The sequence below is a fragment of the Convolutriloba macropyga genome, chromosome 1 (assembly GCF_964194025.1).
Source record: "Convolutriloba macropyga chromosome 1, txConMacr16.3, whole genome shotgun sequence".
Classification (NCBI taxonomy): domain Eukaryota; kingdom Metazoa; phylum Xenacoelomorpha; order Acoela; family Convolutidae; genus Convolutriloba; species Convolutriloba macropyga.
In genome coordinates this window covers 56754916-56779473 of record NC_134468.1, presented here as the reverse complement: position 1 = coordinate 56779473, position 24558 = coordinate 56754916, and the positions used below count along the sequence as shown (strand labels likewise).

At 36.6% G+C, this 24558-nt stretch overlaps 1 protein-coding gene across 1 annotated transcript in view; it reads right to left on the bottom strand.

Annotated features, from left to right (window-relative positions):
• Window positions 1-4409: 4409 nt before the first annotated feature.
• LOC142340592 (phosphatidylserine synthase 1-like) overlaps window positions 4410-24558 on the bottom strand; it is a 93109-nt gene continuing 72960 nt past the window's right edge. The window contains exon 6 of the mRNA XM_075391271.1: window positions 4410-5109. Within this exon, the coding sequence (XP_075247386.1) occupies window positions 4720-5109 (390 nt within the window). The 3' untranslated portion in view covers window positions 4410-4719. The remainder of the gene's footprint in view (window positions 5110-24558) is intronic.

Genomic DNA, 24558 nt, shown 5'->3' with positions numbered 1-24558 from the left:
CAGTAAAGGAGCAGAACCCTGTTACTGACCTGCCAAGACCTCAGGCTGAAGGATAATTATAGGCGTAGATGCATGACAAAAGTTAAGGCCAGCAATGGCACTGAGTTACCATCAACCATTTCCACGAACTGGAATGCTTTCGAGAATAAATCTTAGTACACAAAAGTTTTCCCTTAAAATGATTCGTGGCATACGTCATACTTCAAAGTGGTAGATAAAAAACTTTTTAGTCAATCTGCAGGTGAACGATTTGTCTAAGATCTATTAAGGTCTTCAGCTCCCAGATTCCTTTCGGTGGGCAAACATGGAACTACTTAACGTGACCGAGAAAGCGTAGTAATTTTTCCGTAAAAATCCAAAAATGCAAGTTCCAGGCGTAGTTCGTCACTTAACTGGATAGTCAGTAGAATTTGTGCATATAAAAGCAGATCTTTGTCAGGGTTCAACTTGATGTTTAGTTCTGTGTTGTAGACAACAAGGTACCATCAGGGTTTCTCTATCTATTGGGTTATTGATGGGGCAAGTTCTGTCCATTTGTTAATTTTAAGATCTCTTTGTAAATTCGCTTCTGCAACGCTGGGAGAGTTTCCCGTTCTCCAAAAGATTTGACGTTGGAAAGCCGAATTTGTGTTCTGGAGTTGGTCTGGCTAGCAGCGTTGTTTTGTCTTCTGTAGTGGCATCTGGGTTCTTCAGTATGCAATTCATTTGGGTCAATTTATATCAGTTATCTGCTTGTTCTTGTGTTATCATTAAAAACTTTATACTTCTGATCTGTGGTGCTGAGATCAATATTATATCTGAATTTCCTACTGAATTTAATGAACATGTAAGGCAATATCCAATTCCGGCAAAATGCGAAGCAATATCCTGTTCTATCATTTCAAGCGGAGTAACCACGCCGCTGATTGAATCTTAATCGCCGTTGTCACTCTTAAAGGTGCATTGATAAAATACTTCTCCTGCTGCAGTTGTCCGTTTTCCGAGGCATATATTGGAATTTTTTTTTGAGACTGACTACTTGTCTTGGCTCATTTTGTGTCTTAATTCGCTTAATGTAATTGATAACTCATCAACTTGCACTTTCCTTTACTAGTCAAATACTCAATATCATGCTTTACGAAGAAACCCAGTATTATTGAAATTTAAGTTCTAAGTACCAGGAACTTCTTTGAATGCTGTGCAATTTGAACTCTCTTTCAACATCATTTCTCACCTGCATTAGTTGACCAACCGCTAGTTTGTCCTTGTTCCATTTTGTTGTTTCGCTTTGTTGAATGATTAGCTTGGGGTATTTTGAGTATTGGCTCTCTAAAATGACGTTTGCAGACACTCCTTTACTAATGAGGTCTCTGTCAGATACAAGGTTAGTTGACGATTTGACGATATATCTTGATTTTTTTAGGTTCATGGCGAACAATTGATTTTTTCAGTTTTGTTGGTTGAAAGGAAAAGTTCCTGTATGAGGTTGTGAACCGCGTCAAGTACACCGACTTGCTCGAAGTTTAGGGTATCCATTTTTACAGCAAAAAAAGCCGCTAGTTCGGGTTATGCGGATGTATAGCTCGTTGGGTGTACCAACATAAAAAGTTCGAGTTACGTTGATAGTTGTCCTGTGGTAAATCTAATTTTTGTTAAAATAAAGAGCGGGGAATTTTGGATCAGTTGTCAAATCATCATTTACTTTGCCATTCGGCAAACACTTGGTCCTTCGTCAATTTTGATACTGTGGCTTGAATTTTGGAGATCCGGTTCGTATTGTAAACAGTTTTTTAACGGATGAGTAGATTGTGTGTTAACTGACTGCTTGATGAGCTAGTTTGGCGAGATGCTGATTCGTCAGTCATACCTTGACGTCATTTCTCAATTGACTGTTTGTGAAATTTTGCAGAGAGCATTAGCGAGGTTCCACTAATTGTTTCATTGATCTCATTGATGTCGTACAACGGGTAGTATTCTATTCGACGCATTTCTCGGATTTTTATTTGATATTTAGCAAAAGCACAAAAATCATGAAGCGGTTTATTTGTCGCGCACTTTTTGATGGTAGCAACTTAGGCATTGCTTTTAAGATCCTTTTTTTAAATTTTGAAATCTTCAGGCCCTGGTTCAAGTCCTGCTAAAAATAATGAAGCTAAAGCTGTTAGATTCAACTTTGGGTATGCTCTTTAGGCTTTCGTCTGAAAATATACAAGAAAGTTTTCAGGTGTGTTTGTCTTTGGGTCGAAGCATTCACTTTGGAGCTTTAAGACCTGCACTTATACGTCTCGATTAGCGAATTGGTCTCTAAATGCAGTGAAATGGCCGCTAAATTGGCTCACGTAGAGGGTGTTACAGTTTGTAGGAATAACAGGGCCGGTTCATGGAGGTGTAGTTGTAGAAAGTTTGGTTGTGCGTTGTTTTTTTCCTCAAACTTCTTTAAATTCTCGAATTTGCTGAAGACCTCTTCTGCACCAGAATGTGGTCTTACTGTGATTTGAGCGTGCGCCTTTGTTACCAATTCACGCGCGTCCCTAAAATAATAGATTATAGCACAAGAATAGAACTAGAAAGATTAAAGTTAAATAACACCGATGCTTTAGCTTACTTGTTTTTAATCAGTTTTAGTTCCCTTTACAATTTTCTGTTTATGAGCTCTTAATTTGAATTAACACTTCTTTCATCTATTGTAGTCTCAACCCACTCAAGTCCACTTTCATCTGTTGATTTCTTGAAGTCTCGCGCTTGAATATCTTGTAAGGTCGTTTGAATTAATTATTGCGTAAACGAGATATTAGAAAACAAAAAAAAATCGTTTCTGTCACTCCAAAATAACACTGTTACTATTTCTGTTCTTGCTCACTAAAACTGTTGCGTGTAATAAATTGATTCTCTTTTTTAATAGTACAGCAAAGGAAAGCAATAAGTTGAAATTCAATAACACAGACTAAGAGAACTTCTGTAGATGTCTCCCATTCACATGGATCAGAACAACTAACAATACTTACGGAGATTTCCATTTCTTGAAGTTCGTTTGTAGAATGGAGTTTGTCAAAGAATTCATCAAACAAAATAATGATCATTTTTCCAGACTAAATCTTGACAAAAAAGGTTTTCAAAAAGAACTGTCGCCACTCCTGTCACCGTCTAATAGCCTGTATCATGGTTAAAAAAGAGACTATCCAAATTCCAAGATAAGTGCAGTTTATCTGATGGAAGCGCCAGCGGAATTCAAGATGCTGGGCCCGACAGTTTGAAGTAAAAGAAAAACGAAGATCTATATTTCACTCAACTAAGTAAAAGATTTCTTTTGTTACAGCTTATTATTATTCCTTCTTCATTCAGACTGAGGTTTTATATATTCTCGCTTATGTTGCATTATATCAATAAACAAGTCATATGTATATTAGCTTTACAATATAAGCTTTAAATCTACAGTATTTACTATACAATAAATTTGTATAGTAAATATACTCTAGTCGTTATGACCCAAAATGCGGTTCGCTTCATACTTTGTAGGGTTAATAAGTAAAAATTTATATGACAAATCAATGAAAAATGACAACTGTCTCGCTCTGCCATGCAACAATTTTGCTAAAAAAGACCCACACGTTTAGAATAATTGCTTCGAACTTCGATAACACTTAATAATGGAACCTGCTGTTTTATACACATAGTATTTTTGTTGACGAACGATTGAAAAAGGAACGCTTGCCATAATCATTAAAAAACAAAGGAGTCAAAAATCCCAATTTAAAATTGAAAACATACACCCACTAGCGTCAGATGAATTGCTCCAGAGCGACAGGCGGCGACCATTTACTTTAGAGGCGGGGGGGGGGGGCAGCTTAGAAATGATTTATGGGTGCAACAAATTCTAAACACAAAGGGGTTCGCACCACTGACATCAATGCTTAGTCACTGAGCTACAATTCCGATGATTGTTGTTCGCTCGTAATCGCTTTTTTTATTTGCAGCAAACTTTATTTCAGAATCACAGCAATTAGATACATAGATCACTTGAATATGAAGTCACTAAAGAAGTCAAACAATGTTCTAGAACACAAGTGCAAAAACGGTCAGGCGACCACTTGGCATAAAATATAGAGACACGTTTGCAATAATTGCTGCACGCTTCGTTCGAGAGCAATTTAACAATTTTTGAAAATTTAAGTGCTAAAACTCTTATGATTGTTACAAACTGAGAGTTGCGCGTGCATCACGTTTTAACTCAAACCCGCACCGAAATGCCTCAACAACAGTATAAGATGGTCGCATCATCATTTCTGCCGTCAACTTAAATTCTGATTTTGTAATTTCAGTTGTGCAACATTTTGCCAGCACAGAACGGGAAACCAGTGATGCTTTCGATATTTTATCTTTTTCGTAAGCAAATATAACATTGCTGTGATAGTTAGAAAACAATGAGAAAATGCAAATAAATAGAGATTGTATTGCACATCTTGGTACTAATTATGACAATGACTGAACTGCGTAACATATAAGCACATTTGGGCAATGAACATACTGCAATGAGAAAAATGAGACAAAATAGATGGACCTTGTTTTCTTTCAGCTGAAACACAATTTTGATTTATGGCAACTTTTGCCTTATCCCCTATGCATTTGGTAAATCGTAATAGCTTTCTTTTTCCCATAACTTAAAACATAAAAAATTTTTAAAAAATAACACGATCCAACAAATAGACACGGTATTCAATAACATCGTGATGTCAACATGAACTATTTGCTCCTGAGTCTTTTTAATTTGGACTTTGTTTTGGACAATGTGACATGGAAATACTTATTGTACAATATCATAGAATACACACACATGATAGCAGCAACTAGCTGCAGCGCAAGCCAATAGAAAATATGCATTGGTCTCACAACAGCAAATATTTCATCCCAACCGAATCGAGCCACAGCAAACATCTCTACTGCTGTGATGGCAATGAACACCCAACACTGAGTGCCTAGTCTTTTGCAGCGAACATCAGTGGTGTATGTATAGTACTGTCGCACAGTCGGGCACACACACAGGCCCAGCAGAATTAGTCGGCCCCAGTTGAAGACATGTTCAGTGGGCACCCGGAAAATGTGCTTCAGGCAGAAGCAGTTGAGCTCGTTGATCTGAACAACAAGTTCAATTTAATAGATTTTCGACTACTATTACTACTACTTGTTATTGCAATCACCTCTCTGTAGCAAGAACAGTATGTGAGCTAAAATAATAACAAAAAAAGTTGACGAAGAGCAGTGATATATAAGTGGAGCAGTGGTAAAAATTACAAAGGATACTACAAAGTTGTTCTCGTACAGTTACTTTAATGGCTGCAAAAGTCGTCAGCAAAGTTAGTTAACAGGTTCAAAAAAACATCTGCTGACAAGTCGGACATCAGTTTTCATACAAGTCTTAGCAAATATCTTAGATAGGATTAACAAGCTCTGTTCTGTTCTTACTATCAACGTTCAATAGAAATAATATCTTTGGCTCACGGCTTCCGAAGTGATCAGAATTCGTTTTTGTGAGGCCAAAAATACGGAGCAGAGGTTTATAAAAGTGGAACACAAACCGGCTAACGTCTAAAAAATTGCACTCGAACGATAGGCGGGGCAATTTAATTCAGGGGTCTGTAGCCTAAATAAATTTTTATTGTGCAAGAAATTGACTTAATTTCTGAATCAGAGTAATTTACATAGCGCAAAAAAATGTCAACCGTGAAAAAGTCACCCGAAAAGTGAAGTATAAAGAAAGCTCTAGAAAAGGCAAAAAAAACGGTCAAGCAAAAATATTCCATCAAAGGACGTTCTCAATAATTGCTTCACACTTCGCTGGAGAGCCATTAATAAAAACGAATTTGTGAATTCAAAGTTAAAACTTAACTGTTAAAACTTTATTTTCAGGCGATTTTGTATTAGATTAATTTTCTTTAAGCTATGCTTAGACTAAACGGAACGGTATTACAAAAAAAATACTCTGCAACTACCGATAGTAGTTAATATTAGATTTTTTGGAATATCGGCATTTAACAAACATTTGTTATCAACTGTTCTACCTACGTCAGCGAGGAAGTGCTCTTTCAATGTAATTTGATAAGAATGGGAAAACATAACCGACTAACGTCGGGCGAATTGCTCTCAAACAACCGGCGAGCGGTTGGCTTCGTCAAAAGCCAGCCACGGTTTAGTGACCTCAGGGCACTACCTCTTTATCCCGTTTCTGAAGACGAAAATCAAATGGGCCAGACGAAAAATCGGCCAGGCGAAAAAATTGCATAAAAGACAACAGGATTAATAATTTGCTACAATTTGCTTTGGAGAGCAATTAACATTGGTTTCTTAAAAAGTGCCTTTTAGATCATTTATGATCAGAAATATTTCAACAATAACTCATTGATAATGAGGATCAGAGATGATGACATTACGCTACATAAAAGCAGCTGAAGTGCGGCATCAACAAAGACAGAATGAGTGTGTGAGAGAAAAAACGTGAACGAGAAAAAAGGAAAGGAACCTTAGCAGAAAGAGAGAGAGAAAGAGACAGAATTATCATCCATGATTGGATTCGACACTGCAACTTCTAGTTTTTTAACCTTGTTAATAAATAAATCATACAGAAAATAACTGAAAAAGGCAAAATAAACAAAAAACTTTTAATTTTTGCATTAAAAAAATTCAAAAGCATTTTTGCCTCAAATTTTCTGTCAGGCAACCCATCTGCAAGGCTTGAAAAAATTTGTTGGCCACTAATAGTCGTTAAACTCAGAAAAGGACAAAAAATATTGAAAAATTTCGGAAAAATTTGCAAATTTTAACGAAATCCAGCTAAAATTCAAGACAATAATATCTTACGAACCAATTCATTTTCTCAAGAGACTATCCGATATCCATGTTTCAAGCCTGAAATAGTTTCACAGGCTTAAAGATCCAACAAATACTTTCCAAAAATTTGAAGTTTAAATTTTATCCAAAAATTACTAAAACTGGAGTCATAAAAAATGTTGATCACCATCCTATTAACTCTAGAAACTATGCAGCAGCTTATTATCAAACATTGGAGGAGGCCCAGGGCCTCTGTTGCAGGAAAAAATTCAAAAGCATGGAAAAAAATGAAAATAATTTTAAAAATTGCTTAAGTTAGTGATATCAAAAATCTTGAAGAACATTCCATTACATCTTTATACTATGCAGTAATATATTATCAAAACCTAGAGACAGTTTGGTGGCCCTTGAGGAAACCTTTAGGGAAACCTTGAGGTTTAGAGAAAACTAAAAAATGACAATATTCAAAAAACTTTAAAATTGCAAGTTTTACAAAAAAAAATGCTAAAACTTGTAATATTAAAAAGTTGAAAATTAATCCATGACAAACAAAAAAATTCCAGTAACTTATTATCAAAGCCTAACGGAGGTCTTCTGACCCTTGAGACTCAAAAAATCTGAATGACTAAAAATGTCAAAATTGGAAAATGGCGAATCAAAAATATGCTAGAATTCTTAATTTTAAAATCTTGCAAGACATTCCATTTAATCTAGAAATTATTCAACAACCTATTTTCAAATTCCAGAGGTTCCTGGGCTCCTGAGGCTGAAAATTTTTAAAAAACTACAAAAAATTTCAAAACTTGAAAAAAAGCAAGTTTTATCAAAAAATTGCTCAAATTTGTGACATTAAAAAGTTGAAAAACTATTCCATGGCCATTAAAAATTTGCCAGTAACTTATTATTGAACCCCGTAGGATGTTTCCTAGCCCCTGGGTCTGGAAAGACCTGAAAAAGTAAAATAATGTCAAAAAACTTAAAATTGCACGTTTTGTCAAAAAATTGCTAAAATTCGTTATGTTAAAATGTTGAAACCATTCCATTACAACTAGAAACAATACAGTAACCAATTATCGAACCCTTGAGGAGGCTCTTTGACAACTAGGGCTGATAAAAATCAAAAAAGTCAAAAATTTTCAAAAAGCTTGAAAAAAATTGCAAATTAGTAAAAATTTGCGTTTTTAGCAAGCGGTTGTTCGTCAGTAGCTAGCCACGGGAGGGGAGGGGAGGGGGTCACTAGCGGGGGTGGATTGGGGGCATCACTGGGGTGGGAGGGCATTAGCGCGATGGGAGGCGGTGGGGCAATATGGGGGTCAACAGTGGGGGTGTCTTCAACCTCTAAGAACCGCCCTTCACACCATAAGTATAAGTCTCCAAAACAGTTTGAGCTGAAACAGAGCTGAAAGTCTCTAGGAGCCCTTAATGCCCGCCGGGCCCTACCTGTTTATCCCGTTTTTGAGGACGAAAAGTCAAAATCGTCAGACGAAAAATCGCATAAAAAAAAGACCGACAGGACTAATATAATTGCTACAAAATTCGTTTGAGAGCAATTAAAAATGAGAACAGTGTAGACAAACTCAAAAAATGCAAATTACAAATTTTTAGTTAGGGAAATAAAAAATGAAGCACAACAATTACCGCCTGGAATAGTTGACGAGACTCTTATATAACGGGCAGCCCTTCACACCATGAATTATTCTCCTCAAAACAGTTGAGTGAATCGCATACTTAGAGACTAGTAGGGCGTAAGTCTAAGAGAGCTGCTCAACCACTTGATGCCCTCCGGCCATTACCTGTTTTGATTTCACTTTTTGACTTCGACCGAATTGCTCTCAAACGACCGGGGATGCTAACATTAGGGGGTGAGTAGAGTGAGGGAGGTCTAGAGGGGGTGCGAGGTAGGGTTGGGAAGGATTGACGAGGGGGGTCCAAATCGCCAGCTGGAGGAAGAGGAACGGGAGGCGTGTTTGGGGGTGGGTGACTTGGGGTGATCCAAAGATTTGATACAAAACTGAAAAAATAGAATAATCGTTTTTCCTACTGCACAATAATTAGCTGTTATTTTAAAAAATAATTGATTAAAGCGATTATCAAGTCGGCTGTTGCTCCTCCTACATTTTTCAAAAGTCCTGTTATGATGTCTTTCTTGGCTGTTTCCCCTGTATAGCTACATTAACGGATGCAAAGGTCAAGAACGTCTGTTACCATGTTCACAATTAACCTCTAGAGTGCAAAAGGTTCTTTGAATTGTTCATATTTCTCACCAACCGCAGTTTTCATACAACCCCGCCACAGGCAAAATCTTTGGAATGATTAACAAGTTTTGACATAACCTAGAAGCTAAAATATTGATAATGTTTGTGCATGTCTCTTAAGATGCTAAAAACAGGTTATGTTAATAGCATTCTATGCCTTCAGAGAGTCTCCAATTTCGAATCCTTGGGCCTTTCCCATTATAGCCCCCTAGCTTAGCCGTCAAAAAACGCATACTCAATCGTGGTAACCATGCTATAATGAGGGGTGGGTTTACAATAGGGGGGGGGGGGGGGGGTTATAACGTGAAAGACCTGATATGGTGTGCACTGTTTTTACTTTTAACCATCAGAAAAAATTCATCGTTCTCAAAAGGATGAATAATAGTTTTCAATGGATTTTCAAGTGAAAACATAACCGACTAAACGTCGGAAGAATTGCTCTCGGACGACTAGTAAATTTAGCACCCCCCCCCCCCAGACTGAAGCAGGCTGCAATAGATTTGAGCTCCCACTAGTCGTTCGAGAGCCATTCTTCCGACGTTAGTCAGTTATATTTTGTTTCTACTGATCAAAAATTTTGAAAATATAAATTTGTTTAAAGCGAGTGTCAAGTCGGCCCTGTAGCATTCACACTTGTATTTAACGAGTGAGTGGACAACACACACTGCTGAGTCAAGACCACTGTTGCCAGGTAGAATTGAACCAGCAGTGTGGGTTATCCGACGTGTGAAGTACGAAATGCTTTAGTCTCATGTCAGATGCCACTGCGCCACGGCTCGCTCAATCTACTTACAATGCCAACTATACTCTACATATAATATACTCTACTATTACCACCAATACAAGCAAACTAACCATTTCTTTCTTTAGATCACAGCTAACCAAGACAATTACCACTCAACCCCAACAACGAAAGCTCAAATAACAGGCAGAGTACAGTAATGTTACAGCCAAGCAGTAACTGCAATGTACACGTGTTTCCATTTCTTTCCAACTTGAAAAGGAGTTAATAAGAAAGACAGAAGCGGGTAGCTGTTATAACTGAAACCCGAAGTCATCAACCCAATCCACATGGCTTTCGTTAGCCTTCAGTCCAACCCGAGGCTCAACAGCAAAGCTGATTCCAAGAGACGATTTCAGGCGCTTTGAAGGATACGGACAGTTGCTATGCTTTAATTCAATCGCCTGGATTTTTTCGACTAATTTTGTCATTTAATGAGAGGATAGGGTCACAATTTCCATTTATTGACTCAACCACTGAGTGGGAAGCACAACAAAAACCATGTGACTGCAAATAATTCCACAGAGAAATTTGACCGCGAACAGGAGGAGTAAGAAGACAATCAAGATCTCTTTAATGGAACTCAGCAGTCAAATTTAATCGCGACAAAGGCACCAAGATTGTAATTTAATTTGTGTTATTTAAACATAACCGACAACCGCCGGATGAATCGCTCTCGAACGACAGGCGAGCGGTTGGCTTTAGCTAGCTGAAACAATTTGAGGCCAGCCTCAGAGACCAAATACGACAAACAAGGGGTTAGAGAAGGGCAGTCCTAGAGCTCCTTGTGATTTAAACAATGGAAATCTGCCTCCTCAAGCGTTCTTTAGCAGTCTCGCTGAACCGTCCAATTAGAGCTTATTAAAACTTTGAGACCCACAAGAGAATTAATGCCCCAGGGGTTTAGCTATTAAACCAATTTTGAAGACAGAAAGTGAACTGAAACCACTCAAGCTGCTACAAAGTGAAACGCCCACGCGAAAGTTAGCTTAATTAAAAAAAAAGACACACAAGTTTACAAGAATTTCTTCAAACTTCGTGCGAGAGCAATAAAAAAATTCCGTAAAACTCGTTCTTCTACACAGCTCCCCTGGATGCCAATTTCACATCGCTTTAAAATTTTAATTTGGCTTTCATGCAAAAAAGAATACAAAACACTAAACATACCCGACAGATTGCCGAAAAATAGCCGTTGATTCCAATAAGCATGATTGGGATTGAAAGAATAGATACTGAAAAAAAAGATTTTTGTACAAAAACATTTTTAAGTCCGATTTATATTGATGGCATTTCGTAGTTGAACATACTTCTGTTTCTTAGAGAGAGGCTACAGGGGCTACTATCATTACCAATAAGCATTAGAGATGGTAACTAAGAGTTATAGGAACGACGTTCAAATAGCGGGTATCTAAAATTGGGCTCTATGGGTTTATCCCATTTCTATTTCTGACTTCAATTTTTTATACTGTTTCTGTTCAACTTGAATTGCTTTGCTGAGCAACTGATGTTCAAAATCACTTTTAGCAGAATGAGAGAAGAGAGAAACTAGCCTAGAGAAGTCAAAAAGATTTCACGCAAAATGTTGAAAAAGCGGCAAAATGAGGTAAACATTTTTTTGTTCGACGAAGTAAAAAAAACATAGCCGGAAGAATTCCGGAAACGACTCGAAAGAGAAAATTTCCCATACTTATGATTGAACAACTAGAACAACTATTGTGAACCCTGAACCTCCACAAATGCCATAAAAAATTATGGAAGAAAAGAAACAGCATTCAAAAACAAATTGAACAAAAAAAAAACTAAAAAAACTTAATGAGTTTTTCTAATAGTACAGGGAAACATAAAGCCCAGTAAAGTTCCTTTGCAATTAGAGCCATAAAAAGCACGCAAAGCAGTGGGCAAGTCATAATAGGCTATGAGACTTGCCTAAGATTTTTTAAAAAAAGAAAAACTGCAAATAAAATTTTTTAAAATTTCTCAATTTTTCTGTCAATTTTCCTAAGAAAAAATGATTGATACCAAGAAAACTTTAATCAATTGTTATCTGAATATTCCTTAAGTAACAAGCTTATATTCAAATCCCATACCAGAAACAGGCAAAAAATCAATAAATTTCGTCAAAATCAGCAAAACTGAACAAAAACCTCGAAATTAGCATTAAACTCAAATTAACTACTTGAAACCTTCAATTCCTATCACAACAAGCCTAAAACTAATACACTATCATAATCAAACCGCATAACCATCAAAAGAAAACTGCTTTTAAAAGCCGCACGTGAACAAAAAATTTCGCTCGCTTAGAGAAAATTTTTTCACACATCGATTTCTCGCTCTCTCAAAAACAGCGCTATGAACAAAAACCACTCTTTTCGCTCCGCTCTTCACTTTTGTTCAGCGCCAAAATCACTCCAAATTTTTTCACGCGTTTCATTATCCGCTTTTAAAAATCACTCCAATAAAATTGATTAAAAAAGGACTTCTCCAATACTCCTCTTCGAGTCGCAAAAAATTAGGAGCGCTATAATAGCCGGCTGCGAAGATGAGGGCGGCTGTTAATAAATTGAAATCTTCGCTGACACAGGAAAATTAATTTTAGAAAACAGAAGCTAACTCAAGAACTATCACAGAATTTCGAACAGTGATCAACAAACATAACCAAATACAGTCGGACGAATTGTTCTAAAAGACCGTCAGCGGGGTCCATTTTCCAAGGGACTACAAATTATTTCTGCATTAATTTTACAACACTACAAGTCTTCTATACTTTTACTTAATGACCGGGCTTCCTCGCTGTATCCCTCTTTTCTTTTTGTTCTGCTCTTCTATCATTAACCGTATTCCCAACATTGCGATACAAAGCTGTATGATACTTAGCTTCATTCATCTGGAAAAAATACGCATCGTAATATAGAAAAGAAAAGCAATAACACAACGGAAAACAAGCAACATCAATATTTCTGTACAATCACGCTCATTAAACAGTCAAATGCCTCCCCTTGGTACCAAACCCATAACCCTTGGTAGAAAACAGCACCGCCATACAAACCAAATCCTTTAGAATGTAAAAATACGATAAGATCAATAAAAGCCTCGGTATCGAGTGGTAGCTTTCAAAAGCTCAACGAGTTGCCGAAAATACATTGCTCCTGAAATTGCGCCAACGAGAACTTTTTAAAACGGATAACCACTATCCAACATCGGGCGAATTGCTCTTAAACGACTGGCGAGCGATAAAAACGTGGTAGCCAGCTGTGGCTTACGATTGCTAGCATTTGGGGATCGGGTGAGCAGAGTAGGGGTCTCGGATGGTCAAGAGATGGGTTAAGATAGGCGTAGGGCTAAGAGAGCTGCTCAGCCACTCAATGCCCTCCAGAAATTACCTGTTTGATTACAATTTTCGATTTTGAGCGAAGTGCTAACGTCGGGCGGATTGCTCTCAAACGACGGGCAAGCGGTTGGCTTTGGTATTAGCCAGCTGGGGCTTGGCGACGCAGGCTTTAGGGGGAGTCTAGTCCTGAGGGGGTTGCGGGGGTAGGGTTGGACGAGGGGGTTCAAAATGCCAGCTGGAGAAAAATGAACGCGAGGTGTTGAGGGGGGTGGGGGTGACTGAGGGGGTCAAACTTCTAAGATTAAGGACCACCCTTCGCACCATCAAATTGTCTTTAAAAACAGGTGAATCGCAAACTTAAAGACTAGTAAGGTAAGGCGTAAGGCTAAGAACTACAATTTAATGCCCTCCGGAAATTACCTGTTTTGGTTTCTTTTTTGACTTTGGGCGAAGTGCTAACGTCGGGCGAATTGCTCTCAAACAATCGGCACGCGGTTGGCTTTGTTATAGCCAGCTGGGGCTTAGGGATGCTAGCATTAGGGGGAGGTGAGGAATGTATAGCGTTGAGGGGGGTGTAGGGCTAGGCTGCCGGAAAGGATGGACGTGAGGTGTTTTTATGGTGGGGTCAAACTTTTAAGATTAAGCACCGTCCTTCACACCATGAAATTGTCTCCAAAAACAGTTTCGTTGTCTCGCATAATTAGAGACCAGTAAGAAGTAATGCTAAGAGAACTGCTCGACCACTTAATGCCAACCACTTAACGCCCTCCGGGCTTTACCAGTTTTGAATTCACTTTTTGACTTTGAACGCATTTTTAACAAGGCTCAAAAAATTCGAAATTCATTCAATTGAAACAGTGAGTGAGGTAGATCGGAAGTCAAATAAGACGGACATTTCAAAAAACTTGTCGAACGGTTAAATGAATAGGAAGACAAGTAATCAATTACAATTTAAAGAATCAATAACCTAAAATCCGAGTAAGAATTCAGTAGAAAAAACTTCAAAAGTTAAGAGAATGATCCAAAACAACCACAGAAAGAACAGCCTTCAATAGTCATTAGAGCTTTTACCAAAAACATGAATGAAAAATAAAATTTAAAAAAAGTGGGAACGTCATTAAACGACTGGTAAACAAGTCATTAAAAAAAGATATCAGCAGTGTTAGTATACGTTTATCCAATTGTACCTTAGGATTGGCTAAACTTTGCTGATATCTTTTCAATGACTTGTTTACCAGTCCTTTAAAGAATCTACCACTAACTTTTAGGTTTTTCATTCAAGTTTGCTTTAGTTAAATGCTCCGTTGACAATTGAAGGCTGTTCTGTTTGTGGTTGTTTTGGAGCATACTCTTAACTTCTGAAGTTTTTTCTACTGAAGCTATTACTCAGGTCTCGGATTATTGATTCTTTAAATTGTAATTCAAAAATTGTCTTCCTAATCTGTCAAAAAGTTTTTCGAAAAGTCATTTACCTTCCAACGTCTGCCTTGCAACCTGCCTCCTCACTGTTTCAATTAAGAATGAACGGCCCTCTGCAGAACAATAACTTGGTAAAATACGAAATTTGAGCAAACCTTTACTAAAGTTTTGGAAAAAGTGCTGAACAAGAAGTTACACAACAAATTCAGAACGCATGGCCTCAAAGTCAAAACAGCGACCGACTAAAAGCTGCAAACAGCAACTAAAGGTAACCTACATCCAACAGAAAGCTACTGAGGTCTGTCACCACCGGGGGGGGGGGGACAGTTGGGTTTTTTGGCTGCACGGGGCTTACCGCTTCAACGATGTGCAGGGGTGGGGATTGGGGGTGAAGTGACGGGGGGTTAACCTGTAAGAACCACCCTTCACACCATACGTATTAGTATAAATCCAAAACAGTTTCTGTGACTCGTGCATACTTGAAGACGAATTTACTAAACTGTTTATCCCGTTTTTGAGGACAAAAGCCAAATGGGTGAGACGAAAAATCGGTGGAAAGAAAAATTGCATAAAAAGACCAACACGACTAATATATTTGCTACAAACGTCGTTTGAGAGCAATGAACACGGTCAAAACTATTTTTGAAACCATTAGTTCTTCAAAAAAATATTAACAACTAACTAAAACTATGAATTAGCTTCAAATTTGCTGAATAAAAAGTCTCCAAGGTCTCTCATTAATGCGACTAGGTAAAAAAAACTGGTAATTGCAGCAAGCAGAAAATTCAAATTCATGTTTTTTGAACAATTCACGGCAAAGTCGTTTAAATTCTTAAACGCAAATCCAAAACAATGAATAGATTTCTTAGAAATTAAAGAAAGATAAGAGTAAATTTTAATAGCTTCAAATAGACCTCATCAGAGAGCTAAAAACCACTCTTAAGTTGTAGGACAGTAAACTATTGTCGAAAATAAGCAATACAAAATTTAAAATATAACTTTTCAATACAAGTGACCTCTTAATTTCAAAAAGTCAGGCAAAAACTCAATCCAAGAAAACCATCACTTGCACACCATCAGAGAGTCGACAAGAACTACCCTTATTGTCATTGGGTAAAGGGACGACAGGAAACCTATTAAAAAAGAGCAAAACAATCAGCAAAAAGTTTTGAAAACAAGTATTATAAAATTCATGAAAAACGATAGATATGAATTGAAAACATTCAATCGCTTCAATTATATCTAATGAGAGAGCTAATGAGACCAAACATCAGAGAGAGCACAAGAAGAACAAAAAACAAACATGCAAAACCCAAAAATGCAACAAAACTTTGCGAAAACAAATATTGTCCAGGTCATAAAAACTGATAACTGCCTTAACCATTTTAAAATAAGCGCAATTAAAACACATAAATTTTTAAAATCAATTTCTAACGCAATCGAGGCAAAAAGTCGAAACAGAAGACAAATTGCTACACGTGGAAAAAATTCTCCCACAAAACAGAAGAGTTGTTCAAATACAATTTTCTGACTCCATTTTCGAAGCAATTACTCTGAAGTTTTTTCTACTGAATCTGATACTCAGGTCTCGGATTATTGATTCCGTAAATTGTAATTGAATACCTGTTTTCCTAATCTTTCAGAGAGTTTTTTCGAAAAGTCATAACCTTTACGTCTGCCTTCCAACCTGCCTCACTCACTATTTCAATTGAGAATGAAGGGCACCTCTGCAGATCAATAACTTGGTAAAATACGAAATTTGGGGAAACTTTTTCTTAAGTTTTGGAAAAAGTGCTGAACAATAAATTACACAACAAATTCAAAACGCATGGCCTCAAAGTCAAAACAGCGATCGACTAAAATCTGCAAACAGCAACTAAAGGTAACCTACATCCAACAGAAAGCTACTGAGGACTGTCACCACCGGGGGGGGGGGGGGGGGACGGTGGGGTTTTTTTAGTTGCACGGGCTCACGGCTTGAACGATGTGCAGGGGTGGGGATTGGGGGTGAAGTGACGGGGGACTGATGTGGAGTGAAGTGACGCGGGGTTAACCTGTAAGAAACACCCTTCACACCATACGTATTAGTATAAATCCAAAACAGTTTCTGTGACTCGTGCATACTTGAAGACGAATTTACTAAACTGTTTATCCCGTTTTTGAGGACGAAAAGCCAAATGGGTCAGACCAAAAATCGTTCGAACGAAGAATTGCATAAAAAGACCAACAGTACTAATATATTTGCTACAAACTTTGTTTGAGAGCAATGAACAAGGTCAAAACTATTTTTGAAACCATTAGTTCTTCAAAAAAAAATAACAACTAACTAAAACTATGAATTAGCTTCAAATTTGCTTAAGAAGAAAGTCTCCAAGGTCTCTCATTAATGCGACTAGGTAAAAAAACTGGTAATTGCAGCAAGCAGAAAATTCAAATTCATGTTTTTTGAACAATTCACGGCAAAGTCGTTTAAATTCTTAAACGCAAATCCAAAACAATGAAAAGATTTCTTCGAAATTAAAGAAAGATAAGAGTAAATTTTAATAGCTTCAAATAGAATTCATCAGAGAGCTAAAAAACACTCTTAAGTTATAGGACAGTAAACTATTGTCGAAAATAAGCAATACAAAATTAAAAATACAATTTTTCAATACAAGTGATCTCTTAATTTCAAAAAAAGTCAGGTAAAACTCAATCCAACCATCAGAGAGTCGACAACAACTACCCTTATTGTCATTGGGTAAAGGGACGACACAAAACCTATTAAAAAGAGCAAAACAATCAGCAAAAAGTTTTGAAAACAAGTATTATAAAATTCATGAAAAACGTTAGATATCAGTTGAAACCATTCAATCGCTTCAATTATGCCTAATGAGAGTGCTAATGAGACCAAACATCAGAGGGAGCACAAGAAGAACAAAAAACAAACATGCAAAACCCAAAAATGCAACAAAAACTTTGCGAAAACAAATATTGTCCAGGTCATAAAAACTGATAACTGCCTTAACCAATTTAAAATAAGCGCAATTAAAACACAAACTTTTAAAATCAATCTCTAACGCAATCGAGGCAAAAAGTCGAAACAGAAGTCAAATTTCTACACGTGGAAAAAATTCTCCCACAAAACAGAAAAGTTGTTCAAATACAATTTTCTTACTCCATTTTCGAAGCAATTACTCTTAACTTCTGAAGTTTTTTCTACTGAATCTGATACTCAGGTCTCGGATTATTGATTCCGTAAATTGTAATTGAATACCTGTTTTCCTAATCTTTCAAAAAGTTTTTTCGAAAAGTCATAACCTTTACGTCTGCCTTCCAACCTGCCTCACTCACTATTTCAATTGAGAATGAACGGCACCTCTGCAGAACAATAACTTGGTAAAATACGAAATTTGAGCAAACCTTTACTAAAGTTTTGGAAAAAGTGCTGAACAAGAAGTTACACAACAAATTCAGAACGCATGGCCTCAAAGTCAAAACAGCGACCGACTAAAAGCTGCAAACAGCAACTAAAGGTAACCTACATCCAACAGAAAGCTACTGAGGTCTGTCACCACCGGGGGGGACGGTTGGGTTTCTTAGCTGCACGGGGCTCACGGCTTGAACGATGTGCAGGGGTGGGGATTGGGGGTGAAGTGACGGGGGACTGATGTGGAGTGAAGTGACGGAGGGTTAACCTGTAAGAACCACCCTTCACACCATACGTATTAGTATAAATCCAAAACAGTTTCTGTGACTCGTGCATACTTGAAGACGAATTTACTATACTGTTTATCCCGTTTTTGAGGACGAAAAGCCAAATGGGTCAGACCAAAAATCGTTCGAACCAAAAATTGCGTAAAAAGACCAACAGTACTAATATATTTGCTACAAACTTTGTTTGAGAGCAATGAACAAGGTCAAAACTATTTTTTGAAACCATTAGTTCTTCAAAAAAATATTAACAACTAACTAAAACTATGAATTAGCTTCAAATTTGCTTAATAAGAAAGTCTCCAAGGTCTCGCATTAATGCGACTAGGTAAAAAAACTGGTAATTTCAGCAAGCAGAAAATTCAAACTCATGTTTTTTGAACAATTCACGGCAAAGTCGTTTAAATTCTTAAACGCAAATCCAAAACAATGAATAGATTTCTTCGAAATTAAAGAAAGATAAGAGTAAATTTTAATAGCTTCAAATAGACCTCATCAGAGAGCTAAAAAACACTCTTAAGTTGTAGGACAGTAAACTATTGTCGAAAATAAGCAATACAAAATTAAAAATACAATTTTTCAATACAAGTGACCTCTTAATTTCAAAAAAAGGTCAGGTAAAACTCAATCCAAGAAAAGCATCACTTGCACACCATCAGAGAGTCGACAAGAACTACCCTTATTGTCATTGGGTAAAGGGACGACACAGAACCTATTAAAAAAGAGCAAAACAATCAGCAAAAAGTTTTGAAAACAAGTATTATAAAATTCATGAAAAACGTTAGATATCAAATGAAACCATTCAATCGCTTCAATTATGCCTAATGAGAGTGCTAATGAGACCAAACATCAGAGAGAGCACAAGAAGAACAAAAAACAAACATGCAAAACCCAAAAATGCAACAAAAACTTTGCGAAAACAAATATTGTCCAGGTCATAAAAACTGATAACTGCCTTAACCAATTTAAAATAAGCGCAATTAAAACACATAAACATTTAAAATCAATCTCTAACGCAATTGAGGCAAAAAGTCGAAACAGAAGTCAAATTGCTACACGTGAAAAAAATTCTCCCACAAAACAGAAAAGTTGTTCAAATACAATCTTCTTACTCCATTTTCGAAGCAATTACTCTTAACTTCTGAAGTTTTTTCTACTGAATCTGATACTCAGGTCTCGGATTATTGATTCCGTAAATTGTAATTGAATACCTGTTTTCCTAATCTTTCAAAAAGTTTTTTCGAAAAGTCATAACCTTTACGTCTGCCTTCCAACCTGTCTCACTCACTATTTCAATTGAGAATGAACGGCACCTCTGCAGATCAATAACTTGGTAAAATACGAAATTTGGGGAAACTTTTTCTTAAGTTTTGGAAAAAGTGCTGAACAAGAAATTACACAACAAATTCAAAACGCATGGCCTCAAAGTCAAAACAGCGACCGACTAAAAGCTGCAAACAGCAACTAAAGGTAACCTACAACCAACAGAAAGCTACTGAGGTCTGTCACCACCGGGGGGGGGGGACGGTTGGGTTTCTTAGCTGCACGGGGCTCACGGCTTGAACGATGTGCAGGGGTGGGGATTGGGGGTGAAGTGACGGGGGACTGATGTGGAGTGAAATGACGAGGGGTTAACCTGTAAGAACCACCCTTCACACCATACGTATTAGTATAAACCCAAAACAGTTTCTGTGACACGTGCAAACTTGAAGACGAATTTAGTAAACTGTTTATCCCGTTTTTGAGGACGAAAAGCCAAATGGGTCAGACCAAAAATCGTTCGAACCAAAAAATTGCATAAAAAGACCAACAGTACTAATATATTTGCTACAAACTTTGTTTGAGAGCAATGAACAAGGTCAAAACTATTTTTTGAAACCATTAGTTCTTCAAAAAAGTATTAACAACTAACTAAAACTATGAATTAGCTTCAAATTTGCTTAATAAGAAAGTCTCCATGGTCTCTCATTAATGCGACTAGGTAAAAAAAAAACTGGTAATTGCAGCAAGCAGAAAATTCAAATTCATGTTTTTTGAACAATTCACGGCAAAGTCGTTTAAATTCTTAAACGCAAATCCAAAACAATGAAAAGATTTCTTCTAAATTAAAGAAAGATAAGAGTAAATTTTAATAGCTTCAAATAGACCTCATCAGAGAGCTAAAAACACTCTTAAGTTGTAGGACAGTAAACTATTGTCGAAAATAAGCAATACAAAATTAAAAATACAATTTTTCAATACAAGTGACCTCTTAATTTCAAAAAAAGGTCAGGTAAAACTCAATCCAAGAAAAGCATCACTTGCACACCATCAGAGAGTCGACAAGAACTACCCTTATTGTCATTGGGTAAAGGGACGACACAGAACCTATTAAAAAAGAGCAAAACAATCAGCAAAAAGTTTTGAAAACAAGTATTATAAAATTCATGAAAAACGTTAGATATCAATTGAAACCATTCAATCGCTTCAATTATGCCTAATGAGAGTGCTAATGAGACCAAACATCAGAGAGAGCACAAGAAGAACAAAAAACAAACATGCAAAACCCAAAAATGCAACAAAAACTTTGCGAAAACAAATATTGTCCAGGTCATAAAAACTGATAACTGCCTTAACCAATTTAAAATAAGCGCAATTAAAACACATAAACATTTAAAATCAATCTCTAACGCAATCGAGGCAAAAAGTCGAAACAGAAGTCAAATTGCTACACGTGAAAAAAATTCTCCCACAAAACAGAAAAGTTGTTCAAATACAATTTTCTTACTCCATTTTCGAAGCAATTACTCTTAACTTCTGAAGTTTTTTCTACTGAATCTGATACTCAGGTCTCGGATTATTGATTCCGTAAATTGTAATTGAATACCTGTTTTCCTAATCTTTCAAAAAGTTTTTTCGAAAAGTCATAACCTTTACGTCTGCCTTCCAACCTGCCTCACTCATTATTTCAATTGAGAATGAACGGCACCTCTGCAGATCAATAACTTAGTAAAGTACGAAATTTGGGGAAACTTTTTCTAAAGTTTTGGAAAAAGTGCTGAACAAGAAATTATACAACAAATTCAAAACGCATGGCCTCAAAGTCAAAACAGCGACCGACTAAAAGCTGCAAACAGCAACTAAAGGTAACCTACAACCAACAGAAAGCTACTGAGGTCTGTCACCACAGGGGGGGGGGGACGGTTGGGTTTCTTAGCTGCACGGGGCTCACGGCTTGAACGATGTGCAGGGGTGGGGATTAGGGGTGAAGTGACGGGGGACTGATGTGGAGTGAAATGACGAGGGGTTAACCTGTAAGAACCACCCTTCACACCATACGTATTAGTATAAACCCAAAACAGTTTCTGTGACACGTGCATACTTGAAGACGAATTTAGTAAACTGTTTATCCCGTTTTTGAGGACGAAAAGCCAAATGGGTCAGACCAAAAATCGTTCGAACCAAAAAATTGCATAAAAAGACCAACAGTACTAATATATTTGCTACAAACTTTGTTTGAGAGCAATGAACAAGGTCAAAACTATTTTTGAAACCATTAGTTCTTCAAAAAAATATTAACAACTAACAAAAACTATGAATTAGCTTCAAATTTGCTTAATAAGAAAGTCTCCAAGGTCTCTCATTAATGCGACTAGGTAAAAAAAACTGGTAATTGCAGCAAGCAGAAAACTCAAATTCATGTTTTTTGAACAATTCACGGCAAAGTCATTTAAATTCTTAAACGCAAATCCAAAACAATGAAAAGATTTCTTCTAAATTAAAGAAAGATAAGAGTAAATTTTAATAGCTTCAAATAGACCTCATCAGAGAGCTAAAAACACTCTTAAGTTGTAGGACAGTAAACTATTGTCGAAAATAAGCAATACAAAATTAAAAATACAATTTGTCAATACAAGTGACCTCCTAATTTCAAAAAAAGTCAGATAAAACTCAATCCAAGAAAAGCATCACTTGCACACCATCAGAGAGTTGACAAGAACTACCCTTATTGTCATTGGGTAAAGGGACGACAGAAAACCTATTAAAAAAGAGCAAAACAATCAGCAAAAAGTTTTGAAAACAAGTATTATAAAATTCATGAAAAACGATAGATATGAATTGAAAACATTCAATCGCTTCAATTATATCTAATGAGAGAGCTAATGAGACCAAACATCAGAGAGAGCACAAGAAGAACAAAAAACAAACATGCAAAACCCAAAAATGCAACAAAAACTTTGCGAAAACAAATATTGTCCAGGTCATAAAAACTGATAACTGCCTTAACCAATTTAAAATAAGCGCAATTAAAACACATAAACTTTTAAAATCAATCTCTAACGCAATCGAGGCAAAAAGTCGAAACAGAAGTCAAATTGCTACACGTGAAAAAAATTCTCCCACAAAACAGAAAAGTTGTTCAAATACAATTTTCTTACTCCATTTTCGAAGCAATTACTCTTAACTTCTGAAGTTTTTTCTACTGAATCTGATACTCAGGTCTCGGATTATTGATTCCGTAAGGTGTAATTGAATACCTGTTTTCCTAATCTTTCAAAAAGTTTTTTCGAAAAGTCATAACCTTTACGTCTGCCTTCCAACCTGCCTCACTCACTATTTCAATTGAGAATGAACGGCACCTCTGCAGATCAATAACTTGGTAAAATACGAAATTTGGGGAAACTTTTTCTAAAATTTTGGAAAGTGCGGAACAAGAAATTACACAACAAATTCAAAACGCATGGCCTCAAAGTCAAAACAGCGACCGACTAAAAGCTGCAAACAGCAACTAAAGGTAACCTACAACCAAAAGAAAGCTACTGAGGTCTGTCACCACCGGGGGGGGGGACGGTTGGGTTTCTTAGCTGCACGGGGCTCACGGCTTGAACGATGTCCAGGGGTGGGGATTGGGGGTGAAGTGACGGGGGACTGATGTGGAGTGAAATGACGAGGGGTTAACCTGTAAGAACCACCCTTCACACCATACGTATTAGTATAAATCCAAAACAATTTCTGTGACACGTGCATACTTGAAGACGAATTTAGTAAACTGTTTATCCCATTTTTGAGGACAAAAAGCCAAATGGGTCAGACCAAAAATCGTTCGAACCAAAAAATTGCATAAAAAGACCAACAGTACTAATATATTTGCTACAAACTTTGTTTGAGAGCAATGAACAAGGTCAAAACTATTTTTTGAAACCATTAGTTCTTCAAAAAAGTATTAACAACTAACTAAAACTATGAATTAGCTTCAAATTTGCTTAATAAGAAAGTCTCCAAGGTCTCTCATTAATGCGACTAGGTAAAAAAAAACTGGTAATTGCAGCAAGCAGAAAATTCAAATTCATGTTTTTTGAACAATTCACGGCAAAGTCGTTTAAATTCTTAAACGCAAATCCAAAACAATGAAAAGATTTCTTCGAAATTAAAGAAAGATAAGAGTAAATTTTAATAGCTTCAAATAGACCTCATCAGAGAGCTAAAAACACTCTTAAGTTGTAGGACAGTAAACTATTGTCGAAAATAAGCAATACAAAATTAAAAATACAATTTTTCAATACAAGTGACCTCCTAATTTCAAAAAAAAGTCAGATAAAACTCAATCCAAGAAAAGCATCACTTGCACACCATCAGAGAGTCGACAAGAACTACCCTTATTGTCATTGGGTAAAGGGACGACACAAAACCTATTAAAAAGAGCAAAACAATCAGCAAAAAGTTTTGAAAACAAGTATTATAAAATTCATGAAAAACGTTAGATATCAATTGAAACAATTCAATCGCTTCAATTATGCCTAATGAGAGTGCTAATGAGACCAAACATCAGAGAGAGCACAAGAAGAACAAAAAACAAACATGCAAAACCCAAAAATGCAACAAAACTTTGCGAAAACAAATATTGTCCAGGTCATAAAAACTGATAACTGCCTTAACCAATTTAAAATAAGCGCAATTAAAACACAAAAACTTTTAAAATCAATCTCGAACGCAATTGAGGCAAAAAGTCGAAACAGAAGTCAAATTGCTACACGTGTGAAAAATTCTCCCACAAAACAGAAAAGTTGTTCAAATACAATTTTCTTACTCCATTTTCGAAGCAATTACTCTGAAGTTTTTTCTACTGAATCTGATACTCAGGTCTCGGATTATTGATTCCGTAAATTGTAATTGAATACCTGTTTTCCTAATCTTTCAGAAAGTTTTTTCGAAAAGCCATAACCTTTACGTCTGCCTTCCAACCTGCCTCACTCACTATTTCAATTGAGAATGAACGGCACCTCTGCAGATCAATAACTTGG